This window comes from Perca flavescens, chromosome 6 (genome assembly GCF_004354835.1).
Source record: "Perca flavescens isolate YP-PL-M2 chromosome 6, PFLA_1.0, whole genome shotgun sequence".
NCBI lineage: Eukaryota > Metazoa > Chordata > Actinopteri > Perciformes > Percidae > Perca > Perca flavescens.
This window is the reverse complement of record NC_041336.1, coordinates 22,778,535-22,805,447: the sequence shown is the minus strand read 5'-3', so window position 1 is coordinate 22,805,447 and position 26,913 is coordinate 22,778,535. Positions and strand designations below refer to the sequence as shown.

Genomic DNA, 26,913 nt, shown 5'->3' with positions numbered 1-26,913 from the left:
GCACCAATCAGCATCCGGTGAGGAGCTACGGCCGTGGTTTAGGTATGTGTGACAGCCGTGACTGTTCGTTCAAAATATTGTTGGCGGCCGTGATAGACAGACGGTTCACCCAATCACCTGCCAGGTATTTTTGAAAGTGCCTGCCCTTTCCAAACAGCTTTAAATGTATGGCTTCTTAAAAGGTTGTGTAACAAACCACGTGGTGTCTCGGGTTCATAAAAATGTTGCTCTCCAGAAACCAACTCTCACATTCTGAGTGTTTGAGCTTCTGCTCTCACCTTCAATACTAGATGAAAATAACAAAACGCCGACAACAAACAAAGCTGGCAACATGCACAGTTAACGACGGTCACACTCAAGCAATTTTTATATCCCTGCAATTTCATTTTCATATAAATTTGAATCATTCAAATTAGATTTTTGTCATGCTTAACTGAAACCGAGGTCTGCATGGAAGGTTGAATATCAATTCTAAATGTATACTTTAAAGAGTCAGTAGTTCAACTTGTCAGCTTGCTGCAGTGATGTACAGGTGTACTCCAGGACACAGTGACAGAGTGGTGGCTGAGCAGTATATCAACTTTTTAAGTTATATCAATAGGTTTTCAAATGAGATATGTTAATTCCGTTTATATCGATCTAGTTTAATGTTGTGTTACATAACCTATTTTTTTTCGTACATCCGTGCCAGTGCATCTCTCCTTTCTCTCCTATATTATCTGAAATCACGATCACAATCTGAAATTTGTATTTAATGCACAGACAACAAATATTATTCCTTTTAATCACCATAATGCCCCCCACCACCACACTCACCGCAGGTTGAGGTGTTTGTCCACAGGTCTTAAGGTGGCTGTCATAGTTCTGCTGGTGGGGAAAACCCAGTCCGCAGCTCTGACAAAGGCAGGGCGACTTTCCGGCATGCCCGCCCATGTGGGACATTAACAGCAAGGCCGACCGGAAACCCTTTCCACATTCAGCACATTTCAGCACCCTCTGGTGAGCCCCGGCATGTTTCTTCAGCTCTTCAGAAGTCTCAAACCTCTGTCCGCACTCCAAACATCTGATCTCATCCCCTTTAGGCTCCTGATTGCCCCAGCAGCCTGTGTCCTTTTTGTGCTGCTGGAAGTCCTCCTGACTGAGAAACTCTCTCAGACACGCCACACAGTGAATGCGATCGGGTTCACACTTGTGTCGACGGTACAGCCTTGCCAGGCGGAAGTGGCAGCGGCATCGTATACAGGTGTAAGGCAACAAACCAAGATGGGAGAAGCTGTGTTTCAGGAGAGCATTCTTCTTAGTAAAGGTCTTTGTACAGTCTGTGCATTTAAGAATGTGATGGCACGTCTTCCTCCGGTGGCGCGCAAGAGCTTTTGGAGAGGAGAAATTGTGGCCACATACCTTGCATACGACATCCAGCCTACATCGGTGTAACTGCACATGGTGTTCACACTCCTTCAGGGAAGTAAAAACACGTTTGCACAGGTCACACTCGTAAAACTCTTTCTCAAGGTGAGTTACTGAAAGGTGGCGTTTCAACTCTTCCTTTGACGCAAAGACCATCAGACATACGCGGCACTGGGGACGATCCACTTTGGTCTGGGCGTGCGTGCGCAGGTGGACACGGTAGCTGTAGATCTGGCAGAAACGCTTTCCACATTCAGCACAGCAGTACGGGCGTGCTCCAGTGTGCAGATTCATGTGGTCCTGGAGCTTGAATTTGGAGGGCAGCTGGAGATCACAGACACTGCAGCGGTGGTCGCCTGAATGACTCGACTCTGTGGAAAGGAACGAAATCAAACGTGTGCCAACGGATACAAGTTAGATTGAAGATGTCGATTAGAAGTAATTAGACTGACATGAGTATTTATTTGGTACCACTTTATATCGGTTTTAAAATGACAAGGCTGGCTACCAAAACCAACAATGTGTGAGTCTGTCAATTTTCCTATACTGTCCGTTTTACTCAGCCCCAACTAAGGCCATCCATTCCTGCTGCATAATAAATCTTTTAAAAAAAACACGTATAGACTTGTATTTTTTTTAATTTAAAGGCTAAACATTTTCTTAAACAGCTGGGCACTGTCGATTTTATAAAACGTTACTTAAAGATCAGTGCATTTGTTGGGGTCTATTTTCAGCAGTGGATTAATACACATTTCTAGTGCTCTAGTGCGTATTTCCGACAGCGGGACAGTGTGTGTCAAAGTAAACTACAATGCCCAGATCCATTGTAATGAAGGAACATGTCACCCAGTGCAACAGCGTAGTTTCTTTGAGTGTTTTTAGTTGTTTCTAGACAAAAATTAAAGTCCATGGCAAAGAGAGGCTTTGGCCTCACAGACAATACTTTACTAGGATCACTTCATTTTTGGTTTTGATCTTTTCATGAGAAAACTATTTCAAGCATATTAAACATTAAATTGTGGCAATTCAGCTAAAACGTTTGTGTTTTAGACAGACTGTAAACAATACACTAAACAATACACTACTATGTGCGTATAAGAGTCAAAATGAATAAGTCATACCATTGTTTAGTCCCTGCTCATCATCATCATCATCATCCTCCTCTTCCTCATCCACCTCTTCTTCCTCATATATCTCTGAAACCTCACTGTCATCGGAGTCATCCCCCACACCCTGCTGCATCTCTGTTGAAGCCTCTTGTGCAGCATCTCGGTCATCAACATCTTTCTTTACATTGTCATCCTGTTCAGCTATTGGCTGTGGAAGGTCTGGATCAGTCACCATGGGCTCTGACATCTCGAGAGCCGCTGGTGTGCGGTGAACGACAGCGTGTTCATCGTGTAGACTTCGTGGAGGATTTTGGAGTGTAGAAGTCTCTGACAGAGGTGAGGTCTGTTTTGCTGCACCTGCTTCTTTAGCATCAACTGACTGCTGGCCTCTGACCAGTCGTCTCTGAACACGTGTGGTTGAAAGTGAAGTGGGAGAGGGACTGGGTACGAATGAGGCACCAGGTGATGTGGAGCGACAGGGTGTCTCTCTAACCGAGGTCTCGCGCGGCTGTAGGATGTCCGAATAGCCCAGCTCTGTTAGCTGGATATCGATGGTGTATTCAATGGACATGACTGCTGGCTGAGGAGTCCCAAAAGGTAATCAAACACAGAGAGAATAGGCAGGTGTTAAATGAGCATTAACGTACTGAGGTATGGATTAGAGTTTAAGACACAAAATGTAGGTTTATTAATACATTAAAAGGTATACGTGCAATTTAGTGTCCCAAATTCCCCATATAGTGTCCTTAATTAATTATGAACCTTCTAAACCACATGTGCTACCCTAACCTGCCTTTAATATTTGGCCTTCTTTTAAACAGCTTTTATATAACCGAACTCGGTGTTTTAAAGGAGGTTTGTAAGTGCTTTATTCACAAACAGTGGTTCCCTTGTGCCCTTCGCAGCGCCCATCCCGGGCGTTGTATTTTAACCCTAACTTAACCTGTCTCAAATAAGATCCTCATCATTTGGGACACTCAGTTTTTGGAAAATAATTTGGGACACTAAACTGTACGTAAGCCTACATTAAAAACAGGTAATGTCACATTTCGCCTTACCTGTCGAGCGACTACATCTGTAGTGGTTCCTCTAGGTCTGCGTTTTCTTCTTTCTTTTACTTTCTATCGAGCTTGCAAAACAACTTTTCCATGGAAATACATCTACGACACACCTTTACACTGTTGTACACCTTGATCACCTGGCACGGGGAACTGGTGATGGAACAGCGTGGCTTCAGAACAATTAGCTAGACAACAAGCTTTACCCTCTGGGTCTTGCTCGGTGTTCAGCCAAAGCAAATGAGAAGCGACATTTGAACGAAAAAAAACACCAAAAAAGATAGAGCAAAAACAACTAGCCGATTTGCTAGCTACCAACTCACACAACCGATCGCATAAAGGGGAGTTGAAAATGAGAAAAACAAATGAAGCACAAGGAGAGGAAACTCGTGTGGGCGCGCGAGCACACCTAGTGTTCTGGAGCGGCATTACCATGGGTTATGGCACTAGCTACATGACATAACAGCTAATAGTCCAGTCATTTTATAAAAAAAGGTAGGCCAAATTGCAACAGAAGCAAACCCAACTGATTTTGTATCCTTAATATGTCCTGAGTAAGGAAAAAAAAAAGCCCTGAAGAATCGAAAAAGACCCAAATATAGCCTATTAATACGCCTATTCATTCTTTTTCTCAAGTGAATAGGGTAAATATTTTAACATTTAGATATCACCATGAAAATTACCGAGTTGATTACTTACATCAAGACAAACAATAAATGTATTACAAGTTTATTTTGAAATTGTTTGTTAACATGGGCAAACGGTGCATAATCTAATATGTGCTAATTTGCATAAATACCACAACAGATCTAAACCTTGGGTGTAGCCAGGTAAAAATGTCTTGTTAAATCTTGTTGACATAATAACAGTAAAATACTTCATGTTAAAGTCTGAATGGAACCCATTTAAGCTACCCATGAGCATTAATATATGGAGGAAGGAAGAAGTACTTTAAACCAGCCATTCTCTAGTGGTGTGTCCGTAATTTGATTGTTTGATCCAGCCACTTTTTTATTTTACCTACCTTTTGTCTTCTGTATTCTCCTTGCCCTTGTCTCCTGTTCTTCCCTCAGACTCATCCCCCAGAATCAGTCCCACGGGCCCATCCCCAAACCCCATCTCTGCAATAATAATTAATAAAGGCTGGTTTAAAGTACTTCTTCCTGCCTCTATGTATTAATGCTCATGGGTAGCCTAAATGGGTTCCATTCAGACCTTAACATTAAGTCTTTCACTGTTATATGTCAACAAGATTCAACAAGACATTTTCACCAATGTTTAGATCTGTTGTGGTAATGCAAATTAGCACATACATAATTACATTATGCACCGTTTGCCCATGTTAACAAACAATTTAAAAAAAACTTGTAATACATTTTTTGTTTGTCTTGATGTAAGTAATCAACTCAGTAATTTTCATGGTGATATCTAAATGTTAGGGTTATACATCCGCCCTCAACAGACGTTCTAACGTAAAGTGAACGCACCCTCAACGGGGCAGGGATCATTTCATTGGTCAACACTACAGCTGGCATTCTATTGGTTGTTGACTTTTGGCAGGGTTATAACACAAAAAAATCCAAGCGCGCAGGAGAGATCCGAGAGCAGAAAATTTGCAAGCGAGCAGAATCAGCCTGAGTGCGAGGAGAAGGTTCAAAGCTGAGAGCAGGAAATCTGTCCAAACAACAACATATCTGAGTTTAAGCAGAAAGTTTGAGCACAAGCAGAGCAAATCTAAGCACGAGCAGTGACTATTTGAGTGTGAGAGCTAGGTTTTGAGCGCGAGCAGTGACTATTTGAGTGTGAGAGCAAGAAATCTGAACGTAATATCAGTGAGAAATGCTCTCAAATTGAAATAATGCGCTCTTGACTAATGGCAGTAATATAACTCCATAAATAATAAGATGCTGAGATGAAGTAAGGAGTCAATGTACAGTTTGTGCGAAGTGTGGACTAGATAGTGATGCTGATCAATCATAGCACAATATACATGATAAACGGAGCTATCTAAATGCTGAAATGTGGTAAAGAGTCAATATACTTAGTGCAGGTAGTGGTCTAAATAGTGAGGTAGGTGTAGATATGAGTAGTGGATGTGCAAAAAATAGTGTGACAACAAGGTAGTGCAACAATGGTGGGGGGAAATACAGTTTTGCATGCCAGGGCAGATGCAAAGTGTGTGGTCAGGCGTGTTTTGAAGGTAGTTAGTGGGCTAAGGGTTTTGAGGTTCAGGGTTTTTTGTAGCTCATTCCAGTCATTTGCAGCTGAGAACTGGAAGGAGTGGCGGCCAGAGGAGGTGTGCACTTTTGGGGTGACCAAGGAGATGTAACTGCTTGAGCGGAGGTTACGGGTGGGTAGGGCTATTGTGACCAGTGAGCTTAGGTACGGCGGGACTTTGCCAAGCACGGATTTGTAAATTAGTTGGTACCAATGAGTTAGGCGTCAAGTGTGTAGCGAGGGCCAACCAACTAATGCATAGAGGTTGCAGTGGTGTGTGTTAAGAGGGGCTTTGATCACAAAACGTATGGCACTGTGATAGACAACATCCAGTTTTTTCAGGAGAGAGTTAGAGGCAGTTCTGTAAATAACATCACTGAAATCGAGAATTGGTAAAATTGTCATTTTCACCAAAGCGAGTTTGGCAGCGTGAGTGAAGGAGGCCCTGTTGCGGAATAAAAAAACGATCCTAGACTTAACTTCAGGTTGAAGGTGTTTTATGTGTTGCTGGCAGGTGAGGGAACTGTCTAGCCAGACACCTAAGTATTTGTACGCAGTCACTTTTTCTAATTCCAGCTTCTCTCTCCTCTTTCTTTCAATTTGTGTGCATCCTTGTTACTAACCTAGCTCTGGGGAGCTTATTTCCCAGAGTCCTTATGTTTTTTTTTTCGCCCAGCAGGATTAGGGTGGCACCTAAATCATGGTTGCAGCTATCCCGGTGGTTGTTCCATTATCTTTATTGTGACTATCATTGCCACTGTTCATCACACCCCCAACTGGCACCGTCAGACACCGCCTACCAAGAGCCTGGGTCACCGAGGTTTCTTCCTAAAAGGAGATTTTCCTCGACAAGGTCGCACTAAATGCTTGCTCTTGGGGGAATTACTGAAATTGTTGGGTCTTTGTAAATTATAGTGTGGTCTACTCTATCTGTAAAGTGTTCTGAGATAACTCTTATGATTTGATACTATAAATAAAATTGAATTGAATAATAATATACAGTCTGACAGGTTCCATCATGCATGAGCACTTCCCTTTTTCATTCTTTTAAATACATTTGGCATGTAATAGTTAAGTACTTGTAAACTGTTTTTGTTCTGTATTACACGGTTATCTGCGAAAGATACTGAAAGTATCCAAAGTAAATCTATTAATGTATCATATTATCACACGTATATTATGTATTACTACAGAGCCAACTCCAAATGCTTTATACTGTAGATTACTGGTTTAATTATAGCTATACAAATAAATAATCTGGCAATTACTCGACATCAACACATTATGGATCATTCATTTTGGACACGTAGTAGACACTACAGAAAACAGACAAAATCACAGCATTTTCTAAACTATAAAGGAAGGACACAGCAAGATTAGTGCGCTTGGACAAAATGTTCCATATTCAACCTTTTTATAATAGTTCAGCTGTTCTGTGGTAAAAGTACACATCCAAATCAGAGCTGCTTGCTGCTAGCATCTGAATCTTGTGTTCTTGCATTAGAAGTGAGAACAAAGACAAAAGGCAAGGTATTTCTTCAGCAGCCTCCCTTGGGATAGCATGTTTTATTACATTGTTGCAGTGTCCAGACACATTGCAGTGGGGAGAGAAAGAATCCAATCAGTGAAAAAACACATGATATACACAGTTCATTATGGGACTCTAGGCATTAAACAGGCATGAGGTCCATTTAAGAAATGTCCAAGACATGAAACATCATTCTAATAAGTGAAAAATTGAAAAGGAGTCATTTTTACTGTAGACGAATCAGGATTATAGTGGATCATTCCTGCCCACATGCCAAACACTCCACATTAAACCTGGAGCACTAAGCCAAAATATATTTTTTTAGCAGAACATAATCATGTTATTTTAAAATTCTTCCTCAATGAAACTTAATTTAGAAAAGAACATAATCAAAATATTAAAGAGTAAAAAAAAGAAGAAAAAAAAGAAAATGCACATTATGAACCAGAAGCTGTACATAACAAGTTTCTCTTGACAAACTGTCTAAACATTCAAACATAGTAACTCTACTAGGAATCTAATTTGCTTCAAAATATGTACTTACCCAATTAGTTTTAAAAAAAAAAAAAAAAAAATTTTTTTTTTTTTTTAACCACAGACTGAGTTGAACTCAGGACATAAAGTAATAATTCACACCACACGCATTTCACACTTAAAAAAAACCTGAAACAAATCATTAAAAAGTTATTCAACACAGTTTGTTTTTACAAATAAACAATGTTTTGTGGCAAAGGGTGTATGGATCTAACATTTGGTTAGTCAATTTAGGAGATGTGTGTTTGTCCGAAATTTGAACAGCTCATGATCAAAACTTAACTTCAAATCCAAAACTTGCTAAAACGTCATTCTCAAAACCATTCCAAACTCTGAAACCATCATGTGAAGCATCAAGATCTCCAATGTTAAAAAAAAAAAAAAAAAAAAAAAAAAGAAAAAAGGATAATTAATGATTAAAATCTTCAAAAACAATAGACTTTCTGCACGGTCCCCATGTCTCAATTATCTCTTTGCACTTGGGTTTTCAGGCTTTTCCTCCGGGTGGCTTTTCTGGTGAGCTTTTAAGGTGCGCTCACGGCCAAAGCTCTTCCCGCAGGTTGGACAGGCAAGGCGGCCCACGGCGTGAGCCCGGGACATGTGGGCGTCCAGCTGCTCAGGACGGGCAAAGCTCTCTTCACATTCTTCACAGGGATGGGCTTTCCGTGGGGCGTGTTTCTCCTTCTTGTGAGCACGGAGCTGAATCAAGCCGGGGAATGCGAGGTCACATTCAGGACAGGGATGCTGACGGGCCGGAGCGGCCCCATCTGCTTTTGGTTTCTTCTCCTTTGCTGGAGGTTGACTGTCATCCTCGGGACTCTTAGCATCCTCCGGTTCTGGTTTTGCTGCGGCTTTAGAAGGACGGCCACGCTTTGCTCCACCTGCTTTTCCCTTTTCCTCTGCTGGAGGGGCTGCTGACTCTGATGTGCTGCCGGCCTTCACTGCCTCCTCGGGCGATTCTGCCTCATCCTTCTTTTTCCGCTTTCCCTTTTTCTCAGCAGCTGCGACGTCTTCAGCTTTGGAAGGCCGTCCACGTTTCTTGACGGATGCGGCGCTGCCGTTGCATTGCTGACCTTCAGGGTACTTCTCCTGGTGGGCTATCAGCTCTGGTTCTGTTTCAAAGCCCTGACCACACTTCTTACAGCGGTGAGTTTTCGCAGGGTCCTCCAGCGGTTCGGCAGTCTCTACATCTGGGCGGGGATGCTGGGTGAGGCGATGAGTACGCAACAGTCCAGCACTACGGAAGGTCTCATTGCAATCTTTACATACCAACTGTTTCTCTGGACACACCTGTCTTCTATGGGCTGTTAGCTGCAAAGGTTAGAAGTAAAAAACAAAACAAAAAAAAACACACATTTAGTATGAAATATAATGAGCTTAATATTTTTTGGGGGGCATTCATGGTGGTATTTAGTTTTAATACTGCCGGGGACAATTATTTTTGAGCATTTCTTTTCACACTCACTTCAGAGAATGTTTTAAAGCTCTCCTTGCAGTGCACGCATTTGAAGGGCTTGTCATCCTTGCTGTGTGTTGGCTGGTGCTGTGTCAGTTCCTCAGATGACTGAAATGTGCGGTCACACACGTAGCATGTGAACAACGTGTTTCCCTGTGATGAAATAAAAAAAGCCAAAGTTAAAATAATTCAAGACCAAGAACCACTTGTAAAATGTTAAACCCAAGTTTATCAGAGTCACTTTATCTGCCAAGGACAAGTGATGTGCAGGAGTTTGTCTTAGGTTACTGACAACTAACAGTAATACTGTATAAACTGTACAATCTGTTTTAACAGTGTGCATTCTCTTGAATACAATAAAGCAGCATGGAGCTGGATATATATATATATAAATTCTCAATTTCACAAAATAACTTTAACAAGTGAATAAATGGCTCTTTGTGACCATGTTTTTTTCTAGTAATACAATGCCACTAACTTTACAGCAATATGAAGGATAAAAGATCTCAAAATATGACAAATTTATTTAAAATGGGAACACACCGGAAAATAATGGAAGAATAAGAAAGCTGCTTTATTTACTTTTTGAGTACTTTTAAGCACAGAAAATTAGAAAGGGGAGAAAAGGAAAAGACACCGCAACATAAAGATCATAGGTCATAAACACCAATTACAACTGACAATTTGGCCTACTCAAAATTTACAAGTAACACAAACTGTAACAATTCCTAGTGATTGAATGAACGGATAATGTGAAGCTTACCTGCTGAAGCTGTTGCTTATACTCTTCCCGGTGGCTCTTCTTCATATGCCTTTCCTTGGCTTTGGCACTGCAGAATGTGATGAAGCACTGGAAACACTGCAGGTTTTCATGCTGGTCTGGAAAAACAGAAGGACGTAGAGAGACCATGTAAAGACAAAGTTAATCTTTCAGTTGCTTTCAGCAAACAGAGTTAAAGTTGTGACCCGTATACCACTTACATGGTTGAATGGAGGGTGCAGGAGGTCCATTCAAAGTGATAGGTTTGTATGGATCTGCTGGCTTCTCAGGGGGAGCTTCTGGAGGTGGATCTGGCAATCCCCGTCCCATCACTATCTCCTCTATGTTCAAAATATCCGAGTCCATCCTGGTAATGCTTGGTGGTCTCAAAATACGCTCACAACAACTTTCCTGGAGTCATTTAAAGAACAAGACAACGTGAAATTGAGGTTAAATATCACGTTTGGGTTACAGCGGGAACATAACACTGTTATAACTAGCTAATCCCACAGATAACGGCAATTGCGTTAAGAAACAGTTAACGTTATGTTCAACAAATGACAACGAACCAATTAATTTCTCTGCTAGTTAGGCTGAGGTAGCTCACTGTAACACGGCGGGTTACAGAAATCACAACTTATCGGTTAGTCCAGTTCCCCAAAGCAAACACTCATTTAGCTATGCTAACGTTACGTTGCTGCCTTTAAGGCCGCTAGCTAAGCTAACTAGCGCCATGAGCGCCTGCGAGCATCCGGCCACCAGTTAACAGATTAAAATGCCTCACTAGGTATATCGGTTAAGCCGTAAGCGTCAAAAGAAAATGTATCTGCTTAAGTGTAGTGTTTGTGCACGTAGCTGACGCTAATCACGAAGTACCAGGCTACCGAACGGGCTACCGCTAGTTAGATAGCGAGTTATCTTGCTAGCTAGCTACTGGTTAGCGCTAACAACACTGGCTGCCATTCAAAGAGGATCGAAGACTTTTCGTGCCTTTTTACATATCGAGTTTTAACTCATTGTTTGGCGTTTGCATTCATCTGCCATGTAACAATATGATGCACGTAAATATAAACACCAATATATATATAGCAAACTATTTAGCTAAATAACAAATGTAAAATTGAGTATTACGTTACCTCTGACCGCTTTTTGAATTTGAGAGTTGACCCCAGAGAAGTATAACGGATAGATCGGACACTTCCTGGTGTATGTGTGATGATAGCCGCTGGTACAACTAAGATGGCTGCCATGGAGTCCTCGGTATTATATTGTTATAGTGTATGTTAAACTAAACAAAACATTGAAATAATAATAATACAAATAAAAAATAGACCAGCAAAGTTGTTCTGTCGCTTCGAGCAGCACTTTGTATGTAGAGTGCAGGAAGAAACATAAAACTTTTATGTAAAAACAGTGCACATGACTACAGTATAAAACAAGATTATCTTTCAAAATGTTACCACTCCTTTTATATACTGTATTAAGTAATACAATTATCCTAAAACACACAACTAACTTTACATCTATATAAACATGGATTTGAACTTACCCTTCTTTTCTATTTAGTATGATTCTATGGTTGGTCTCCGTCACGTGACCAAACCAACTTGAAGTACTGTTTTTATTTACCGTTTTGTTTACCTCCTTTATATTAAACGAGTGCACACACACGTTACACACGTTAGGACCATAGGTTAGGACACGCCAGTCTTTTCATCCGTAGCGTTTCTTGGATCATATGCCTGTAGACCAACATATCTCTGTATAGCAATATGTGTATTATTCAATTTACAGTTATTTATATTTAAAACATATCTTTGTGATTTACACTACTAATGCACAAAATCAATAAATATTGGAGAGGATGAATGATATCCTGAAATATTGAGATAAAGCTACCTTTTTCAATTCATTCTGACACAGTAGGAAAAGCACAAATGTAAATAATAAAATTATTTTATTAAAAAATATATTAAATATTAAAATATATTTTTTGATTCCATTTAGCTGCTTCAGTTTCAGGGTTTATGCATGCTGGCTCAGTCTCTATCATTGCTATCGTGGCTTGCTGGGACACTTGAATCGAACAGAGCCATTGTTAATGTTATTAGCAACAGCTGTGTTTTTGCTACTGTGTCCAAATGTCTGCTGTGAATAAGGTGTTTTGTGCAAACATTGGTCTGCAGTCTTCAAAAACAAATGCAACAATGACAAATGTTTCATCCCTCTTTTATTTTTTTTCTGAAATTCAAAATAAATAATGTTTAAATTCCAAGAGCCAAAAACAAGCTCATTATGGAAAGTAAATTCAGTCAGGTTAAAATAAAATAAAAAAAAAAAAATCACAATAACTGCAATGTCACAATCATATGTTGCGCTCCTTTTGCAGCAAGTGTATGGCTATGTTTTTTATTTTTTTTTATTTTTACACTTCCTTCTGAAGGCAAATTCATTTTTACACTTGCTCAATGACATAAGCCACATCACAAAGCATTTGCAGCACACTGCAGCACAAATAATACTTCAAAAGAATGCTACTGCCAGTGAAAGGCATATTGGAAAAGTTGTAAGGACAGAGGAGATAATACAATTCTTTGATTAGCTTGGTTTTCATACACCAAAAGCACAGTTACATTCTAAATCAGAAAGCAAAATGTTGAAAAAAACGGAGGGGGAAAAAAGAGCCCTTTGTCGGGCAGTTAATTAATTCCTAATACGTGGATAGACAAGAATACCATCTTTGTAGACTTATGTTCAAATGATCCATGTCCAGTATCACAGATGAATAGAGGCTGATGATTTGCGGTTATTCTCAATCTAACCTCCGGTATTGAAAATTGATTATTAAATCAATTATTGTTATTTTATTGACTCAATTATTGAAAACAAAATGTATCACAAAAATAAAAATAAAGGGTGAACTCTGTAGTTGGCACTACTCTTTTCCCAAACTCCCTTGATTATGGAAATTCAAAAAGCAGTTGTGGTTGCGCGAGATACAAAGAAAGACACAGCACTTAAGACATAGCACTCGAGATGTTCTCTGACAGTCCCCAAAGCGACACCTGCCCCCTTCTCCCTCCCCAAGTTGCTCTGGCCAGTGGCCTGAACCGTCGTACCGTGTGGCTGCATCTGGCAGAGGACTCTCCTCAACCAGGCTGGGATTGGGGGTTTCATTTGTTGCATGAGCCGTATCTTTGGGGGGTTGAGGGGAAACTGAGTCCTGGGTGTCAGAGCCGCTGGAGAGGATCAAAGCCTTGGACACCTCCAATCTGAAGGCCATGAGAGTCAAAGGCGCAGACGCTGCCCCGTGTTCCTGTCTGTGTAGGAGCCAGGAGTTGACCAAAGCCAGATCTGTTAGGTACCAGAGTACCGCTTGAGGCCAGCAGGTTGGGGCCGAGGCAGTGAGAGGGATAGAGTACAGATTCAGCAAATCTCTGTTGAGATGAGCGGACATCTGGGCCATCTCAAAGTTGTCAATGAGTGAAGCCATGTTCCTCTGGCCATGTCCCGCGGTAGAAAGTATGAAGCCACAGTGTGATCTGCGTAACATCAGCTTCCCGTCAGAGCTTACAAACTCATCCCCGATCTGTCCTCGGGCTCCTCCTACCCTTCCTGCACCATGAACCCCAGCAACTAACAAACGCTCGAGCATAGCAGGGGTGGAGAGTTCCTGTTTGCATAGAAACACCATACTACCTTTGGGAACCATTTTTTCTACAGCATCTTCTTTGCCCGACAGACCCAACTTAAGATCCACATGTAAGAGAAAACCGCCAAATCCAATTAATGTAGTACAGTTAAGAGACAGTTTCTTATTGTGCATCTTCCCAGTCAAAGGAAGTGGATATTGGTCAACTGCATAATCACCCTCTTGTCTTAGTGACTGGCACCCTGCTTTGAAACGGCACAATAATGGCTGAGCCTTCCACAGGGGATCAGTCTCTGTTTTTGAACTGTTCGGGTCAGTTGGCGTGTCCCCTTGCCTCTGCCCATCACTGCGCTGACAAATTTCACTTTGTCTGTTTGAAAGAGTTTTACCTTGCTGTGCATTTTGAAAGTCAATTTCATGTCTTCCTTCCTGAACATTACTGTTGACTGGATCCTTTACAGGAGAGGCAAGCTTCAACGTGCGAGACAGCTCGAGGAAACGGGAAAATGGCATGGCGTCAGCAATCAAGGGCACCTTAGTCAAGTCCTCCCAGTAGAGCCTCGGACTGGGAAACTGAAATATAGCAAGAGACCAAATAAACTTTTAGTGGTCTCGCATGTCACTAACAGAGCCAAGTAAACAAACGACTCAAAAAACGGAGCACAAACCTTTAAAGTTCCCATTGCAATGTGGATGCCAACAAACCGTGCAACCTCTCTGGCTGTGAAAGGTTTGGCCATGTTGGATAGTTTATTTGTGCAATGGGCAATTTCTACCCAGGTATCCCAACCAAAATACTTGGAGAAGTAGTCAATGGGCTCTCTGGTCCTGTTTTCCTCTCTTGGTGTTTGGAGCTGGCTCGTTGAAGTTGGCAAACTAAGAGAGAAAAATACATTTTTTACCATATTATTCTCCAAAACCCTGAGTTCTTCCTTAATTGTCCTATTTTAGAACGTACAATGAAACATAAGCAGTGCTCTGTAAATGTTTGACAACAAAAAAAAAAGAAGATGTACTGTACTTTTCTGACATTTCATCTGGCTGCCATGCTGTGTTTTTTTGGTTCTTGTAGAAATAGGCCATTACTTCTGCTTCTGAATCAAGCTGAGGATCAGACAATTCAAAACCACCCACGTCCTCTTCATCAGAACTCTGGAGGAGAAAGTCCCGGAGGGCTTGTGGATGCTGCCACTCAGTGTCTGCCTCAGCTGAAAGATCACATTATATACAGATGAGTTATCTAAAGTATGACCAAAATGTTTACTCTAGTTTAAGGGCCCTATCTTGCACCAGGCGCAATTGACTTTGTACACCGACGCATGTATCGTTCCTATTTTGCACCCGACGCACAGCGGACTTTTCCCTCCACAGACGCACGTTGGTAAATTAGGGAATGAACTTGTGGGGAGGTGGTGCGTTTGGAGGCCCACGCTCCATGGCTGCAGCAATCCTCTCCAGACTTGAGGAGATGCACCCGAGATGCCGCAGCACCATCGCGACCCGGGCAAGACGGGCATTTATTACTTTGCCGCATCCCGGACAGCTCCCGCTGGCGTGCGCCAGGCAAATCTGTCGTCATAATAGCAATCCGCCATGGAACACGCGCGCCTGCTCTTAAAGGGAATGTGAGATGACGCTCTGATTGGTTTATTGCACGTGACGCCCAAACCACACCCAGCTACTTCAGACCAACCCATTTTAGATTTGCGTCGGGCGCAAGACTCATTTATCCCGCCGGTATAATAGCAACAGTGTCAGAGATCCGCCCACAAAGCTACTTGCGTTTCGCGTTTGATACTTGAGTTTCAGATCGTTAAAATAGAGCCCTAAGAATGTAAAACAAGTGACTACAAGTTCTGGTCATTTTCAAATAGAAAACAAACCTTGTCCATCTGCAAAGTCACTGACCCCTGGTTCTGACAATAGTCCTCTCACTCTCATTTCCTGGTAGTCAAGTGCAGAAGGGCTCCATTCATCTGTTGTTAACAGATTCAACATTAAAATCTTCGTATTATCATTAGTCATAGGAGATTATCACTGGAAAGGCAATGCCTCACCTAAATTACTATCTGCTGCTTGATGTTCCATCTGCTGGGCATCACTGGGTGGTCCCGTTGTTAAATCCCCACTGTTGGTCTGAACAGCTCCCAGTAGAACCTCCCTCTCCTCCTCCTTTACTGGGTAGAAGATACACTGGTTGGTGTTGAACTCCGGGGTGACGCAACCTTCCTTCCTTGTTGTCTCCCCACTCTCCATTACTGAAAGCAAAAAGCCCAAAACATCCATCTCTGAAAAGATAAAGCCCTCAAAGGCTACAGACTGTCAATGCAGTGCACAAAGGGGAGTTACCACCACATTCTTATTTAGTCATCACCTTTCAATGCTAGAGCTAGGAGGTGATTAGCTTAGCTGGAAATTAGCTAATAGCTAATTACAATACATATCTTCTCTTTGTATGATATGAATATTTGACATGGTCCCTGACAAATTTACTTAACCTAACCCAATTTCCCCCTGAGAATCAAAACTTTAATAAAGTACTTCTAATCTTCCAGAGTTAACGTTAAACTAAGCTAATCGATTCCTGGCTATGGACATGTGAGTTAGGGCTGTTGGAACGAATTCCGAAAGTCGAATATAATTCGAATAGTAAAAAAATCAATACTATTTTTTTTATAAATAGGTTGGCTAACGTTAGCTAATCTTCCTCTTCTCATGTCACGTCTGATGAACAATAAGTTACGAGAGTGAGAAACACAAGGCATGGGAGCTAATGTTACGTACTGAGTAATGTTAGTACAGGGGGGAGTGACAGGCTGCGGCTGGAAATAGGAAGATGGACGGGAAATAGTTTTAACATGACTTTAAAATCGACATCCACCGAGCCAAAATGCTTATGTTATCAATAGTTAGCTCGTTCTGGTTTCTGTGCTGGGAGCTTCACGGAGACAGCTAAAGATTATGTTAGCTGCCCTACAGCTGTCAGTGGGTGCTTTCTAACATTATGTCATTGTGCTAACCGAGCAACGTTAGCCTTTACAACAGAGCCGCTTCAATACACTTGTTAGATAATGTTTCGTTACAGAGTTCTCTGTTGATTTGTGTTTGTCGCTGTGTGCTAGTGGTGGAAAATAATGTATCGCATCACACGTAGTAAACATTGTGGTTTTCTACAATTTTAAGCACTTTTGTTGTTGTTGTAACCAAATGAAGAAGTCGTACACATAGCACTGTATACTGCTACCTATAGGCATGTCTCTACAGTCTTATTAGGAGTTAAATACCGCCTAATTAGTTATTTTGTAGCTTGTGCAGCTGAAATTGGCTAGAGACGCTTGGTTGCTATATGACAACAACGGCTTTAAGCCGAGTCTTGAGCAGAAAGCAGAGCAGTAGCCTAACGTTAATCAAAATGTAATTTTAATGTATCAAACTGTGAAATATATTTGTGTAATATGTCAATAACTGGGTAAATAGAATCCTAAATGTTACTAAAAATGTTACAAAAATCCATCTTTTCTCCGACTCGTAGTATTGTGTGACATAAAGAACGCAACAACCCACGGTTATTCGTTTTTCAACATGGATGTGACGTCACACTCGAGCTACTAGTCGCGATTACAAGACAAAAAGAACGCACCATAATACTTACATGGACTGGAGGAGTCAATGTTGACTGGCTCCACATTCCATCGGATGTGTCTGCTGCCCTGCGTGTCCTGAGCCTCATTTAGCACGAGGCTGCAGCTCTCCTCCTTCACCAGAACAGTTCTTATATCACGATGGTGCTGTGGCTGCACACTTGCACTCTGTCTGTTTTGACAGATGGGTGCAACCAGTGGTGGTTCTGACATATTCTCTTCAACCTTGATCTCCTGGCTCCCACGGGCTTCATTTTCAGCAATACAGTCCAAACCCTGGAACAAAAACAAATGCTTTAGGTTTGCAATGTTAATTATGCATTGTTAATGTATGGTACAATTGGTATCTCACCTTTCTGTTCCTCGCTGTCATCAGGCACGGCTCCTTGTCAGCCGTCGCTGTTTGTCTAGAGGTGAGGAACTTTTCAAGTATGATGACTGGCGAATGGTCAGCATCCCTGTCATGTTCCTCTCTTCCCTGCAGTCCTCTAACATTCATTGCCTCCTCAACACTAGTGGTAACCGACTCCGGCTCAAACGCTACTCGGTCTTCAGGAGATTCCTCTAATGTAGAGGGCATGGAAGGCAAGGGTGTGGCAGGAGCAGTAGCTTTGTTGGTCTCAGGACTGGTCTCTGTCTGTGAAGTCTTTGTGCAGGCCTCGCCTTCGTCATTCATTTCTGAATCAGAGCTGATGGGACGTTTCTCGTCATCCTGTTCTTTCTCCGATTCTGTTCCTCCGATCGTATCTCCAGCTGAAACTCTCTTTGATATTGGGTCACGTTTTAGACGTCCTGTTGCTCTTCTCCTACCACCATTCCTCAAAAAAGATCCTTTTTCTCCTTTTTTCTTCTGGACTAACATTTCTTCCTCCTCTTCTTTGATATCCACTTGATGAGTGGAGCATGACACAGTCTGTGAAGTTAGACTTTTTCCAGTTGTTATTTCATTGCTAATTTGCCCAGGAAGTTTGTCAGTGCTTCCACCCTCAGAATTGCAGGTTCCATTGGATTCGTTTTGGGAAAAAGTGGCTTCATGAGAGGTTGGTTCATCCCTTTCATTCTGCTCCCCAACAGTGACTAAGTCTACCTCGAAAAGTAAATCCTCCTTAACGTCTTCATGTGTGGTACCCTGGACTTCAGATTCTGAGCTGGGATTCCTTAGTGTGCCTTCTTCTTGCTTGTGCTCATCTGATGCCAAAGGCTCTCCTGTGTCTGAACTCTTTGTCTGAGTAGAGGTACTTAAAGGACATTCAGATGTGAAGTTTGGAGGGGCCTCACAGGTTTTGAACTGATCAGATGGTGAGCAAACTTCTGGAGAGGTATAAGATTGATCATTTGCTCCTGTTTTACTTCTAGTCTTATTTTCATAGGAACTCACTTCAACATCTGAAGGAGGAACAGGTAAAGATGGGGATGGAATTAAAGCTGGAAAAGAGACACTTCTCTCTCGCTCCTCTAATGCCATCTCTGCCATCTCTGGCTCAGTATCCCAGTCTGTAGCAGCATGCATAACTCCAACAACCTTACCGTGCAGTTTTGGAAGCTGGTAAAGATCCAATCTGGAGACACCTTCAAAGATGTTCCCATTGGTGTAAGTGAGACCGGGACTCTCTACGATATGCACCGTTGCCTTGTGCTTTTGAAGGGATGAGACTTCGCTAAATCTTTGCCCACATTCCTTACACTCTAAGGCACGCTTGGAATGAGAAGTTATCACTCCTTCAGTCTCCACTTTTGAGGAGGCTTTACGTTTCCTGGTGGTCTTTGGCTTGGTGGGCAGCGTCTCAGGTGCTTGACGGGAAGCCTGTAGCGAGGACAACAATGAAGGAGCTTTTTGGTTCTTTTTGGGTCTTCCTCCTTTTTTCTTACCTTCTGTGGTGAGACTATTTGTAGCGTCAATTGTTGAATGTTTGCATTTGTTACTTTTCCTCTGTTGGGACATTGTTTGGGCCTCATGAGGAGAAGCCTCCTGTGTCTGACCTGATGCCTTTGAAGGGTCTAACTTGTAAACTTTCAGTTGAGGCTGTTTATGACCTTTCAGTAGAAGTAGAGCGTCTTGCGTTATGTGTGGTCCAGGCATGTCTGCTGAAGCTGCGCTTGTTTTTGTATTGACATTTTCTTCCTGGGCCAGGTTTTTTGTCAGGTTTTTCTTTCTCTTCCCATCCTTTGCATTCTTGGGCTGGTCTTTTCGGATTAGTTTTGTTTGTTTTTTCTTTTTAAATGCAGGTGAGGCTACAGTTTTATGCTCACGTATGTGTGTCACACCCTCCCTAGCCCCTTCTTTTTGCTTTTTCATATTTTTTTTTCTTGTATCCTCTTTGATTTGTTGCACTTGTGAGTCCTGGGTTGATGAAGGCGATTTTATTTCAGCCATAGATACCAAATGTCCCGCTTTCTTGTCCCTTTTTCCTTTTCTTCCCTTCTTCTGTGACGGTACCTTTTTCTCTGAGAGATTTGTTGTTTGTGTTTGACCTCTTATCCCTTCTTTCTGTGTTGGCTGACGCTGCTGTGATGGCTTCTTCTGTTTCTTGTTTTTCTTCTCTTTGCTTTGTGGACCAAATTTAACAACAAGGTGAGACTTTTTTGTTCTTTTCCGTTTGGCAGGTGTGGCATCAGTTTGTAAATCATCCTTGTATATGGAACCAACCAGTTCTTGCATATATCCTTGAAAGATAAATGCCCTGCTAGGCTTTCTTTTCCGCACTTTCACCAGTTCTTGAGCTGACATTACATTTATGGGTAACTCTGACATCTGTGGCACCTGCTTGGTCTCTAAGTGTGATGGAACATCTTCTTTTGCAGGTGGAACCTCTACTTCAGACAGGTTTTCCACCTGCTCCTGATCCTTCTTGCTATCTACCAGTAACTTCTCAGATGGTTCTTGTTCAGATGGTTCTTCAGCTTGTTCCTGTGGTGCAGCTCCATCCATCACTGGGTGGCCCTGATCTAGACTTACTGTTTGAATCTGTGAATCAACCTTTTCTTTGAGATTAGTTTCAGATTCACTTGGAGTTTGTGTAAGTGTGTCTGGTGTAACAAAAGGGCAAGAAGGAAGGCCCTGTTGCTCGGTTTGTAAAGGTGTCAGCTCCAGCTCAACTGTAGTCATAAGTGGTGGGGCTGACAGGCTGGCCTCCTGCTCATCTAATACAGTCTGATCCGCAGTCTTCTCCAGGTCGGTGGTTGGTACCAGAGAGGACAGGATATCATTTTGTGGGACAGTTTGGGATTGTTCCAGCTCCACAGTTGGTATAAGTTCTAATATGACTGTTTGCTCAAGGTTTTCTTCTACCTCATTCTGACAAACCATTTGATCCATAGGATCAGACTGAATTGCACTAATATCGGGCTGTTGAAGGATCTGATGCATGACCTCTCCCTCCGGTCCCTCTGTATGTTGAGTCGGATTGAATGTTAGCTCCATATTTTCACCTGATGCTATGTGGGAACCTAGTTCTGAGAAAGAGGGGTTTTCCAACTGTTCATCTGGCGTAATAGGTTCCAGTATAATTGTTTGCTCCATTGAATAACATGTGTTATTTGAAGGGTCCAATTCAACTATCTTAGATTCCGGCTGTTTCAGTCCTAGAAAATCCATCTGTGGTGGATTGAGATTATAATTCCCCGTTTCTATCATCTGGGATATCTGCTGCACTTCCAGTGGTGGGGCATGAGGTGGCACCTGCCCCAATATGACAACTTGGTTCACTTTCTGCACATTTCCCAAAGATTCAATAAGTCTGCGAATCTGTTCTGTGTCAATATTGGCATCAACCTTTTGCAGAGGTCCATTGGGCTCCATCTGTAGTAAAGCTGGTTGGCAAAAAGATATTGGAGTAATAATGGGTGTACTTTGTTTCACTTGCTGCCCAGCTGGGAGGGTCTTACTGGCTGCAGCAGGCAACACATTGTGCTTAGTTTTCATGTGATGTAGACGTGTCTTGGTACTCTTGAAAGTGGACTTGCAAATCAAACAAGGGTACTTTATTGTAGAAGCACCTAAAGATAATAAAAGAAGACAGTTGTGATGCATTATGGTATACCATGAAAAGCACAACATATTTCTGGCTACCTAATAGATTTATCATCATTTAAGTTTTTTTTTTCTTTCTAATTCAACAGTGATATTTAGATTATTTTCAACACCCCTAGTATAAAGAATACATTATTGTTTTTATATATGTTTTCTAATCAACACCAGACCTTTTTGAGACATGTATTGGCTACAAAAACATTAAAATAATGTCACATACAACACATTGTACTAATCTAAACTAAGCCCAAGGTTTAGATGATGCATCCCTAATATTTTATAATTTTAGATCAGAAAAAGGACTAAGAATAAGAGTCTACAACAATGCTAGCAGCTCTGTGAGGCTGTACATAAGCACAGCATTGCTTTAAATTGAATGCTGGAGACAGCAGGTATAATGGCCTGACTCTTAGTTTAGTGTGTTAGCATGCTAACATTTGCTAATTAGCACCAAATGCATGAAGTCCAGTTGAAACTGATGGTATTGTCATTAGTATTTAGTCAGAAACCAATGTATTGGACAAAATTTAAATTTGAACCGATGATGGCGCTACATGACAAGTTAAGGAATTAACAACATGATTACAATTCATCCTGAGACGGACATGAATGTCTGTACCAAATCTAATTTAATAGTTGTTGAGACATTTCCCTCAAAACCACAACTGTCAACTTCATAGTGGTGCCAGAAGGAAAGTCAGGGGATTCACAAATTCATTAGGATTCATCCTTTGAGAACTTTGAATGCGTGTACAAACTTTAATGGGAATCCATAAATGTTGAGACATTTCAGTCAGGACCAAAGTGGTGGACTGACAGATAAACTAATATGTTCATCCCTAATACCATGTTGCTAGCATAGCTAAAGAAGTATTTTAAGATTTGAATGTGTAAAATAATAAGACATCCGTAACACAGACATTTTTCTTACCATTATCTTTCTTGAGTGGTGCTTTAGCTGTGGTGTCTCCCCCATCTCCTTCAGCTCCCTCTGGCAAGTGTGACACCATATGTTTCTGCAGAGCTTTGGACATAGTGAACCTCTTTCCACACTCCTTGCAAACATACGGCCTCTCTCCAGTGTGTGTGCGGCGGTGATACTTCAGCAATGTCATCGTTTTGCAAGGTTTGCCACAGTCAGCGCAGGCATAACCGTCCTGGCCAAAATGAATTTTTTTATGAAGGGTGAGCTCTGATGACTTGTTGAAGGCCTGGCCACAGATTGGACACTTGAAGGGTTTCTTCTCTGTGTGGGCTTTCTGGTGGATCATGAGCTCGGTGGAGTTTGTGAAGTGGCGGTCACAAACGTAACAGGCGAAAAGGGCGTTCCTCAGAATGCACTGTTCATATTCTGCTGGGTGGCTCAACTTCAGGTGACGCTCTTTGCTCTTGTGATCACTGAAGATTATGTGGCACTCGATGCACTGCAGGGAGAGCTGAGACGCTACAGGGAAACAGGGCACGAGGTGGACAAAGTTTACATCCATATTCTTAGAATAGAGATATTTATTCATAAAAAGTATAAAGGCTGGCAAAAATAAAACATAATGTGGCTCTGGAGGGTAATTAAGGCACATTCTCGTGTAAACAACTCACAGCAAATAAATGTTTGTCTGGGCAAACAAAATAGTGAAAGGCAACCCTACCTCTTCCACAACTTCCATTTACCATCAAGATAAGGTCGCATTAATTTATTGCCATACATGCAGGAACGGACTGACAATCTGTGCGTTATGGAAAAGTCCAGAACGAAAAAGTCTATTAAAGCGATATTAACAGCCAACAGCAGAGGGCGCAAATACAATCACTTATATGCTACGTGTAAAAATAAAACTGAAGAAGAGTCGGCCTACATCATTAGATGTGAGGTAATCTCACATCAGCAATACTGGTAAGTGCGAGGAGCAGGAAACTTATAGGCTGCCTTTATCCCTATCTTAGCGAATTGCATATTGAATCAGCTCAACATGAGTGTGCATCATGATTATGAAAAGGATCGTGCCATTTAGTGCTGTCAAATTTAATGTATTTAATAATTTCTGTTAGGTTAATTTGAACATTAAAGGGTTGACCGCGATTTCACTTGGTTGAATATGAGAGGTTGTAGTAAGCTCACTTTTGCTGCTAGGATGAAGACTATGGTATTAAATTAAACGGGAAAACATCAGGCATGCATTGGTACCACTCTAAACGTGATAACAAACAGGGAAGGGGGCTAAATAATTCACCAAATTTAACCAAAAGTTTAACCATAACAATCCTAGCTCGCACTTTCTGTCTGTCTTCCATCAGAGTGCAGTTTGTCCATGTCTTTCATATTTGTGTTTACTATTGTGGAACTGGCAAAGACCTGGAGGTTGTTTGTGAAAGCTTCACAGACAACATTGATAGGGCCTAGTCATTTTCATCATATCACAGCCTTAATATGAATCAAAAGTGTAATATAAAAGCATAAAATATGAAATAGGTCATTCAATGCTAATTCTTTAACACAAAGCAACACGTTATATACATTTATATTTGAATAGGTATAGTAGTAACTAACAGAATATCTAATCCCCATGTTCAGGTACAGCAAGTAGCCTACTTTATCTCTGAAAGTGTTGTCAGTAATACTCTGTACTGTTTTATAATTACAAGTTTGTGTAATTTGGGGTTTCTATAGCCAGTGACATTTCATTATTTGTATTTTATTTTCAATGCAGATGTAATGGCATTTTAAACTTTTAGTTTTTATTTGAAGGCTGAGGCTTCATTAATAAACACAACCCAAATTATCATCATTGGTTTTGAGATATTACTTGCTGTGAATACCTTGTCTGATAGGCTACAGTATTGTGGCATAGTATCAGGACATCCTGGCTAGTGTCTGCCACGCACGGCTACGGGCGAATGGCCGGATGATATTTGGGAGCAAGTCCAGGGCTGTTTTTTAGCCCCAGTCCGTCCCTGTATACATCTGAAGTCAAAATTGGAAAACACATCATTACTGTCCTCCTGTGCATTGGAGCCTGCAGTATAGCCAATAGTGGATTTTTGAGGCAGGTACCAATTTAGATATATGAGAGTTTCATAATTATGATAATAATATATCAGCCAAATGCTTTGGTGACTTTGGCTGCTACTGAACACCAAAACCTATTAACTGCACTACTGTACCAGTATGGTAAAACAAAACATGGAGGTATTTTAAGAGTATTCTATCTTGTAAAACTGCACTGCAAAATGACTGAATTTCACTATTATGTTTGAGCACACTTAACTACTGAATATATTTTTTTACAATAGCCTATATTGTGTATTTAACCTAAAACAACAGTAATCAACATGCCAGGTAGAAATCACATTATTCATTAGACTACTGTAGAAAATCACAGTAACTAACATGCTATGACAGTAAATCACAGCAACCACCACCCTACTGTGGAAAATCTGTTTACTATGTGGACCGATGGACTGCCATATCACATTGTAAACTGAGTTTTGAGAAAACACAGAACGTCCCAACTACAAAATGTGATTTAAAGTACTGTTATATTTCATTTTTATAGTGGAAAATGAATAATCAAACACCAAATGGGTCTCTCAATCCTTGCCTGGTTCAGAAAGGTATAACACAGAACACCACACATACATGGTGAAATACTCACATGTGAGAGGCATAACCAGTGGTTTGGACATGTCCATCTTCAGAGGATCTACCATGGCTTTCTTGGAAGGAACATATTTCCTACCATCACGGATACCTGTATTCTGTTTCTTTGCCTTTTGCTCACCACACCCAGGATTTGCATTCATGTCAGGCATCGGTTCTGTGGGGGCAGTTGACTTCGAAGCAGAGCTTGTCTCCATCCCTGCAGTGTCAACTGGGGGCTCTGTTAGTGGCTGAACAGCAGGCTCATTCTCCACTGATTGTGTGACTGCCATACTTGCAGGTGTTTCTACTGTTAGCAACCCTGTCCCATTTTCCTGTGGCGAGACTACTGCTGCAGTCCCGTCAGGTTCATTCTCCTTTTCTTGTGCATCTGGTTCACTCTGTGCTGGCGGATCTTCAGTCTCTGTGTCCAGTGGTTGCTCTGTGGTTGCTGTGGTCACAGGGTTTGGCCTGCAGTTTGACTGGGTCGGACTCTGCATGGCTGCCTGCCTTTTGGCTCCTCAAATGCACTTGCTCATATAGGTTTCTCTGAAATCAGGTTCTACACAGAAACACAGAATGAGTTAATTACATAAACCAACACATAGCTACAGAAACACTTACTGATATCACAGATGTCATTCAAACGTGTTCAACTGCTGCATAAAATATGAGTCTTTAAGAAGGGAATAGCATCTTTGTTACACGGCGACAGCTGGGAGACCAGGGAATGAATGGGTTTAAAACATTTGTATTACAAAAGAAGACCGACCGACATGGAGGGCAGCCGTTGGAGGCTGATGTATAACCCAAATTCTAATTGTGTAATTGGCATGAATAGTGTTTGAATACAGTGCTTTGCCATGCTGATTGTTTGTTGAAAACCCCCTCTAATAATAACCAGATACAGATAATGGTAGCCCTGTTAGCTTAAATTCAATGATTTGCGGTAAAAACTAAAATCGTGTAGCAACTGTTTGCATATCCGACCCGTTACAGCGCCAAAGATGCTTACTATTCGTTCACTTTCTACGTTTCCTTTTTACACAGAGACCCGTATAACTGTATGAATGCCGGAGGATGTAGATTTAAGGTTACCTAGGCTGACTCGTCCGCCCAAACATCTCCGCGTCGTTCCGCACAAAGCCATCACACAAACACACACAGAGACGATTTGCAGACATCGTGACGTCACTGACAAGGGCCGCAGAGAAGTCATGGGAGTTGTGGTTTTTCCCACAATTAGCCTCCCCTTAATCCATGACTATTGCCCACTCTGGTAACGTTAAAATACTACAACATAGCAGTTTGTTGTTGGTTTTATAGTTGTGTGATATACAGTTGAAGCAATGTACAATAGTGCTAAGAAAAAAATCTCTAGTTTAGACTTGGACTTGATTTCAAAAGGCTTACAACAGTTCTGGGTAGAGTTGAGGTCATTGTATTTCTACGCATATATACAAAATATATGTGTTGGTAAAAATTATTTTTATTTTTATTATTGTTAGTCTCAGCAGTCTATTAAGGCAAACTGTAACATCAACACCACAGGGTTTTTACCACCATTCAGCAAAGGAATGCCCTGGCAACAGCAATGCAATTACTACTAGCAATTAAAAAAAATTCTGGGAAACTCTTCCCTAGGACACAACTTAATAATAATTGATAAAAGCACACAGTGGTGTATCGGTGGTGCTATGCAGCATGTTATCATGTGATGTTGCAGGGATGCAGGCATCCACTTTAAAATCCCATTATTGCAGTCCCTGGAAACCTCCATAAACGAATGAAAAAAAGTCAATTAGCACACAAGGCTGCACCATTATTACTGGACTCTTCATATCTTTTATTTACATTTACATATTTCACGAGATACTGTATCGCATA

General features: G+C 41.4%; 3 protein-coding genes across 6 annotated transcripts in view; all 3 read right to left on the bottom strand.

The window, feature by feature from the left end:
- The window catches only part of wu:fe05a04 (zinc finger protein 628), a 5,990-nt gene extending 2,008 nt beyond the window's left edge, over positions 1 to 3,982 (bottom strand). Inside the window, exons 1-3 of the mRNA XM_028579592.1 lie at positions 3,575 to 3,982; positions 2,529 to 3,096; positions 817 to 1,778 (exon numbers count right to left, since the gene is read on the bottom strand). Coding sequence (XP_028435393.1) covers positions 817 to 1,778; positions 2,529 to 3,087 — 1,521 coding nt within the window. The 5' untranslated portion in view covers positions 3,088 to 3,096; positions 3,575 to 3,982. The remainder of the gene's footprint in view (positions 1 to 816; positions 1,779 to 2,528; positions 3,097 to 3,574) is intronic.
- Positions 3,983 to 7,322: 3,340 nt separating this feature from the next.
- znf576.2 (zinc finger protein 576, tandem duplicate 2) lies at positions 7,323 to 11,285 on the bottom strand. 3 transcript variants are annotated; one of them, XM_028580624.1, is made up of 5 exons: positions 11,206 to 11,285; positions 10,291 to 10,480; positions 10,073 to 10,188; positions 9,319 to 9,462; positions 7,323 to 9,164 (listed from the first exon to the last, which is right to left on the bottom strand). In XM_028580624.1, the coding sequence occupies exons 2-5, from the start codon at positions 10,433 to 10,435 to the stop codon at positions 8,319 to 8,321; spliced, it is 1,251 nt and encodes a 416-aa protein (XP_028436425.1). In that variant the 5' UTR covers positions 10,436 to 10,480; positions 11,206 to 11,285; the 3' UTR covers positions 7,323 to 8,318. The 3 variants fall into 3 exon arrangements, with proteins under 3 accessions (XP_028436425.1, XP_028436427.1, XP_028436426.1); XM_028580626.1 differs by lacking the exon at positions 11,206 to 11,285 and adding an exon at positions 11,060 to 11,195; XM_028580625.1 differs by lacking the exon at positions 11,206 to 11,285 and adding an exon at positions 10,639 to 11,050.
- A 1,078-nt stretch (positions 11,286 to 12,363) lies between these two features.
- znf576.1 (zinc finger protein 576, tandem duplicate 1) lies at positions 12,364 to 26,222 on the bottom strand. Of its 2 annotated transcripts, none has more exons than XM_028581303.1 (10): positions 26,125 to 26,222; positions 25,043 to 25,588; positions 22,324 to 22,836; positions 17,715 to 21,358; positions 17,374 to 17,638; positions 15,779 to 15,979; positions 15,605 to 15,697; positions 14,743 to 14,929; positions 14,390 to 14,597; positions 12,364 to 14,294 (listed from the first exon to the last, which is right to left on the bottom strand). In XM_028581303.1, exons 2-10 carry the CDS (start codon positions 25,524 to 25,526, stop codon positions 13,005 to 13,007), a joined length of 6,885 nt encoding a protein of 2,294 aa, XP_028437104.1. In that variant the 5' UTR covers positions 25,527 to 25,588; positions 26,125 to 26,222; the 3' UTR covers positions 12,364 to 13,004. The 2 variants fall into 2 exon arrangements, with proteins under 2 accessions (XP_028437104.1, XP_028437105.1); XM_028581304.1 differs by having other exon boundaries at positions 14,752 to 14,929.
- Between the last annotated feature and the right edge of the window lie 691 nt (positions 26,223 to 26,913).

What these genes read in the sequence shown, in the direction of transcription:
- znf576.1 (XM_028581303.1), bottom strand. Translation starts at nt 25,526, where the DNA reads ATGCAGAGTCCGACCCAGTCAAACTGCAGGCCAAACCCTGTGACCACA. An exon ending in TGACAGCGAGGAACAGAAAG is followed by an intron (nt 17,639 to 17,714) that starts GTGAGATACCAA and finishes TTTTTGTTCCAG; the next exon opens with GGTTTGGACTGTATTGCTGA. An exon ending in AGCAGCAGATAGTAATTTAG is followed by an intron (nt 15,698 to 15,778) that starts GTGAGGCATTGC and finishes TGTTAACAACAG; the next exon opens with ATGAATGGAGCCCTTCTGCA.
- znf576.2 (XM_028580624.1), bottom strand. Translation starts at nt 10,435, where the DNA reads ATGGACTCGGATATTTTGAACATAGAGGAGATAGTGATGGGACGGGGA. An exon ending in TGCACCCTCCATTCAACCAT is followed by an intron (nt 10,189 to 10,290) that starts GTAAGTGGTATA and finishes CTGTTTTTCCAG; the next exon opens with ACCAGCATGAAAACCTGCAG. An exon ending in ATAAGCAACAGCTTCAGCAG is followed by an intron (nt 9,463 to 10,072) that starts GTAAGCTTCACA and finishes ATTTCATCACAG; the next exon opens with GGAAACACGTTGTTCACATG.